Raw genomic sequence first — 6,166 nt, forward strand, 5'->3', positions numbered from 1 at the left:
TTTGCTCATGGATAGAGTGTGGGATGTGAGGGAAGAAAAAGTCAGGTAGGATGCCGAGGTTTTCAGTCAGCCAACTGAAAAACCAGGATGGCTGTCACGGACTCGTGAAGGGTAGTAAGAGAACAACTTTGGAGGAGTGGAAGACTCTTCGGGGCACGTTACGTCTGAGAAAACTATTCAGATCTATCCAGACGGAGGTGTTGGGTAGGCAACTGACCACATGAGCCTGGAGTTTATATGTACAAATACAATACACAACATATAGATTAAACAGTACAGCAACCGCAACACGTAACAGGTAGACCAGTAGCCCAAAAATATACCACATGAGCTGTTCAATAAATGCATATGTCAGCACAGCACGTTAACCTGTCCTTGTCCCCACACAGTTCACTTGTAATACACAACACATAAACTTGCAGTGGAGAAAACACACAGTCATGCATGTATACACAAAACCCAAACCTGAGGCTAGTGTATGCACCCTAGAAAGAAAAGGAAAAAAAAAAAAAAAAAAGGAAATCACCTCAAGATGCACTCTAACCTAGCTCCTGCCCTCAGGGAGGTGAGGTGTCCTTGCCCTCACTTTGGAGTGAGGAAAGCCAGCCTTCCTCCTTCCCCATCCACGCTCCGAGCCCTGTGTTGTGTGCTGTCTACATCACAGTGGTTCTCACCCGTCCTTTCTTGGGAATAGTCTTTATCACTTCACACAGGTCACAGCCCCAGGCCCTGCATGGCTCTTGACGGTCCTACCCTATCCCTGAGGAGCACATTATCCTGGCAGAGATGTAGTGACAGGGACCAGGTGGCCAGCAGAAAACAAGTGGGAAAAGGCCCTGGCAGCTCCAGGCACAGGTGTAGCTAAGAGCTGCCACTCATACAATGTTGGTGCCTGATTGGTGGCCCGGTCCATCTAAAAATAGCCGACGGGAGTCAGTGCTAGGCCCTCATTGGCCTGTGGGACAGTGACGTTCACATGGAGGATCCAGAAACGTCTAGGTCACTGATGAGCTCCCTAAAATGGAACCTAAGTCCAAAAGTGGCTTTGTGTATACCGGGCAGTTGTGTGTTGCACATAGAGTCGGTGTTGTGTATCACGTGCACCCCATCTCTGCTGTTGGTTCAGGGAAAGGAGCAAACTCATCACCCTGCTCAGAGGACCCTTGGTGATCGGCCCCTGCTCATCTCAGCTTCATCTATTGCCATGTTCCTAGACACGCGGCATCAACATCAACAACCTCCTTAGGACCCCCCTCCCTAAGTCTCAGCCCTGATGTCTGTCTCCATACTGAGCCGTCTAAGACACGCTCAGATGGCCCCTCTTGACTATGGCAGTGAGGCCCCAAGTGGAGAAGGGCATGGTGATTGCTGGGAAGAAATGCATTCTAGGCAGAGGGGACAACGTGAGCAAAGGCTCCAAGGCAGCTGAGCCCTGCCAAGGCAAGGTGATGACGGGCAATCCAGCAAACTGGAATCAAGTGTGTTAGAGGGGTGACTGAGAAGGCTGGACAGGGAGCTTGGGAAGACCTTCATAGCAGGCCCAAGGAAGTGGGGAGTCAAAAGACTGGGGAGGGAGTCAGCAGGTGGCGTAGTGGTTAAGGCACTGGACTCCCACACGGTTGACTGATTTGAATCCCAGACATGGTGGCATGAAACTCACAGTGGGCACATGTGCATGTGTGTCCCGAATCCCAAGAGGAGAATGGAGAAGGGACTGCAGTGTGGCCATCCCCCCAGGGGTAATTTCTCACTTTCTGTGTCTCTGGCAAGCACATGTGCCCTATAACAAAAATCTCTCAGGGGAAAAAAAAGATCGGGGTGAGTTTATACCTAATAAAAATAATAATAATAATCCTTCTGTTATGCATGGTGCTTTGCATTTTATGCTTCTTGTACTCCTTGTTTCAACCACTCCTAACCTGTGAGGCAGAGATCAGAGGGAAACCAGTACAGAGTTTTGGTCTCCAGACTGCCTGCCTCTTGCACTGACCTGTTCTCTCGACCTCCCTGCCTGGCAGCTGGCAAGAGCCCGTCCCTAATCTTCACTAACCGGCACGAGGTGCGGAGGATAGACCTGGTGAAGCGGGACTACTCACGTCTCATCCCCATGCTCAAGAATGTTGTGGCGCTGGATGTCGAAGTTGCCACCAATCGCATCTACTGGTGTGACCTCTCCTACCGCAAGATCTATAGGTGAGCAGTGGCGTGTTCCCTGGAGGGCTGTGGGTAAGGGGCAGCTGACTAGAGGAGGAGAGGAAGGGTGGCCTTTGTCTTTAGAGTTCCCAGGACAGAGTCGAGGCTCGGGAAGAGCTAGCTGCAGGATCACAGCGGATTTGGAACTGCCAGGACTTCCCCCTCTAGGCTCACTTAGGCTGAGGGTGCTTTTGGGAGAGCAGCGTGAGCTCCACCCACTTGGGCTTCGTCTGACCTCTGGTGCCTTAGTGGGGAAGTGCAAGATAGGAAATGTTCAGCCAAGGGGCAGAAAGGAAGGGTTCTCTGATTTTGGTGAGGACTTTCACAGCAGCTCACATCTCTGTGTGTCAGGCCATGGGGACTCATAGGTAATTTAGACCTGGTCCCTGCCTGGATAATTCCACCCATAACAGTGAGTCCATTGTGATGATCACGTGGGAAAGAACAGAAGAAGCCCCTGATCCAATCTGGACGTCTGGGAAGTCTTTATGTGTGGCACTGCCCCAGCCCAGCCTTCACGGTGTCTGTGATGCCAGTCATAGGACTGTGGTCCTGGGAAGCTCCTTACACACCCGAGGAGGTTCTCTGTAATGTCCTGCTCAGATGCTCCAGCCCACTCGTGGCAGGCCTGGACCCTTTTTGGTCAGCTGCATCCTTTCTTTGTCCTGAGAGCTGCTTGACAGGACTGCTGATAATGAGTCTTTGTTGAAAAAATGATGGGAGGCAGCCCCATGACCTGATGGCTAAGGGAGCCAGATCTCACATGGCTGACCACAGTTCAAATCCTGACTTGATAAACATGCCAGGCACATGGGTATGCATGTTCCAAATCCCGACAAGATGGAGAAATGGAGAAGAAATTGTAGCAAGACCAGCCCAATTGAGGGTGCTTTCTCCTGCTTCCTCTCCTTGTGTCTCTGTCTTTCTCTGGCAAACACACACACCCTCTGGCCAACACATAAATGAATGAATTAATAAATAAATAAAAAGAAAGCAAAGCAAAGATAGGATAAGTGGATAGGTAGATGGAAGCAAATATACCAAGTGCTACTCACCGACGGCTGGATTCCTGCCTTTCCCCCAGCACAGACATACTCAGTTCACACTTACACACCTAGAAACTGCTAGAGCAGAGCTGTCCAGCAGTTTTGCCTGAAAGAGGCAGGACTTGACAACATTCTGGATAGGGAGCCAAAAGAGAAAGAGTCAGAATTCACTCCCAGGTTAATTTGGGAGTTTCAGGCTTCTGGCGTGGGAGGTTTTACGGACGGTGGTGCTGTTCTCTGATGGGACACACTGGTGGGGGACTGGGGTTGGGAGCAGTCTGGCTGAAGGGAGGGGAATGGAGGTGAGCAGTTTGAGACCTGTAGAGTTCAAGGTATTATGGGACATCCATGGGGAGCTGGCTGGCTTTGCAGTCTGGAACTGAAGAGGGTTGTTGGGAATGGAGAGTCAGCGTATGAATGGAAGTGGGAGCTGTGGGACCAACCACACGGAGAGAGGGTATGGGGGCATATGGAAACCTCGGGGTAAAGCAGCCTTTGTGAAACAGAAAGTCCCGCTGCAGCTGCTCCTGAATGCCTACCGAGTTATCAGCCCCTTGGCAACACGTCAGCACAGCCCTTCCTCAGGCCCCTTCGTCTCAGCTGGAAGCTCTAACAGCCCCCTCCCAGCCTCCTGTCTTCATTCCCTGTCCTTTCCATTCATCCATCCACAGGTGCACAGTGGTCTAACATGCCTGTCTGACCATGTCCTAACCCAATCAGTTTCCCCACCCACCCTGCCCTAGGATACAATCCTGGTTCCTTAGCCTGGCCCTCAGAGCTGTCGGCGAGGTCCCTGCCAACATTTATTTCTAGCCTCACGTACATCCCACATGCCTGGTGCTACCCTACTGAACATCTCTCTGCTCCAAAACATTCTCGCCTCTGGACATCTGCACATGCAGCTCTCTGCCCCTCGTGGTCCTGGTAAACTGGTCCACCAGGACTCAACTACAAAGCCGCCTCCCACTCCCCAGGATGACGTGGTTCTCATTTCTCTGCAGCCACAGCTTCTACTGCTTGTATCATACCTGCTGCACGTTTCAGTCCTCTGCTAACATGAGCTCTTCCAGACCAGAGACGAGACTGAGGCAGGCTTATATCCCTACCCTGGTGGCCGAGGGAGTATGTCGAATGGAAATTAGCCAAGTTCCTCCCAAATCCACTGCCATGGCCCAGAGGGAAGAGAGAGGGGAAGGGTGTGCAGACGGCTCCTCCAGGTGAACCGTGGGGGAGCATCTGCCTCACGGCCAGCTCTGGTCTCTCTTCAGCGCCTCCATGGACAAGGCCAGCGACCAGGCAGAGCAGAAAGTCCTCATTGACCAGCAGCTGCACTCGCCGGAGGGCCTGGCGGTGGACTGGGTCCACAAGCACATCTACTGGACTGACTCGGGCAATAAGACCATCTCGGTGGCCACGGTCGACGGCAGACGCCGGTGCACTCTTTTCAGCCAGGACCTCAGTGAACCTCGGGCCATCGCCGTTGACCCCTTGCGAGGGTAAGTGTCCCCACTCTGAACATCTCATATCCTGACCGTAGGCACTTTCGGTCCTCATGTGTCTGTCATGAGAGCTATCTTGAGGGCTCTAGAAGGCTCTGGGCCGCTCAGACAGCCCTGGAGGAAAAGTCCTGTGTGCGGATTTCCACCTGTTAATCCCCAACCAGGATTCTTTGGGTATTGGCCACCGGGTTCTCCCTGGACCCTCCCATTCTCATTTATCACAGAAGAGCAGAGCAGGCTCTAGAAAGTGCCTGGGAGAAAGCCCCAGGACAGGAAGCCTTGCCTTAGGCTGCTGCAGGTGGACATCTGGCAGCTGCTCACACAGTTTCAGGGATAGGGAGCTCCCTACTTCCCACAGGGCATTGTGGGGCAGCTCTGCCCATTAGAAAGTGTGCTTTCTTGGGACCAGTGGATGGCATAATGATTGCATCGCTGGACTTACACATAGTCAACTACAGTTTGAGTCCTGGACCTGGGGGCTTAAACCCCAGGCGCATGTGCGTGCATGCCCAAGATCCCGAGAGGAGAATAGAGGAGAAGGGATTGTGGAGTGGCCATCCCCCTGGATGGTGGTTTCTCACTTTCTGTCTCTCTGGCAAGTGCATGCGCCCTATACCAAAAATCTCTCTGAATTAAAAAAAAAGAAAGTGCAGTGTCTTGTTCTCGTCACTTCCTCTATTGGCCTCTAGACTTCCATAAAACACGTCAGCTCCCTGCCCTGCAGGACGGCTAGCAAGGTCTGAGGACCACGGTCACAAGGTCTGCTCTGCTCCCAGCTGCCCACCTCTATCCTACCCGTTTTCACAGTCTTGGGGCCCCTCACCACCAGGGCTGCCCTGCTCGGGCCCTACCCCAGCTTTGGGCACTGGGGATTATGAACAGGACAGGACCCCTCCCTCCCTCTGTGGGATGTCCTGAGGTGGCAGCAGCCTTTAGTAGCCATGTCACGTCAAGTGTACCACCATTACCTGCTGTTCCGTCTGCTGTTCCCTTCATTGTTAAACGAGGATAAGAAAATCCTCTTTTTCCAAGGAGGACGGCTGAGTGAAGGGGGCATGTAAGAGGATATGCAAGAGGCCAGGCCTCAGGAAGTGACTGACAGCTGCCATTTACCGAGTGTGGGTCAGGTGCTCTCAGCGCAGTATGAGGCACTCCAACAGATACTGAGTCCTCCCATCCACCCCTCACTTCAACTCCATCCCCTGTCCCCAGTTCCCACATAGCTGGTGTGGCAGCTGTCCTCCAAACCACACAGTTACACCCGGTCCACCCAGGCCCGCTGTGGATCTGTCAGGGTCCCAGCAGGAGTCCTACTGCACACTCAGAATAATCGGAGGACACTGTTTACAAAGGAGCAGGGACCGTCGCCTGCACTCCCTTGAATTAGTAACAGTGGACTGCCACCAGCCTCGCAGACACCCCCCCCCG

The 6,166-nt window shown here is 52.9% G+C and overlaps 1 protein-coding gene across 1 annotated transcript in view; it reads left to right on the forward strand.

Moving 5' to 3' along the window:
• The window catches only part of LRP8 (LDL receptor related protein 8), a 95,329-nt gene that overhangs the window by 70,769 nt on the left and 18,394 nt on the right, over positions 1–6,166 (forward strand). Inside the window, exons 10-11 of the mRNA XM_014588127.2 lie at positions 2,019–2,193; positions 4,508–4,735. Coding sequence (XP_014443613.1) covers positions 2,019–2,193; positions 4,508–4,735 — 403 coding nt within the window. The remainder of the gene's footprint in view (positions 1–2,018; positions 2,194–4,507; positions 4,736–6,166) is intronic.

The sequence above is a fragment of the Tupaia chinensis genome, unplaced genomic scaffold (genome assembly GCF_000334495.1).
Source record: "Tupaia chinensis unplaced genomic scaffold, TupChi_1.0 Scaffold000259_1, whole genome shotgun sequence".
Lineage (NCBI taxonomy): Eukaryota > Metazoa > Chordata > Mammalia > Scandentia > Tupaiidae > Tupaia > Tupaia belangeri.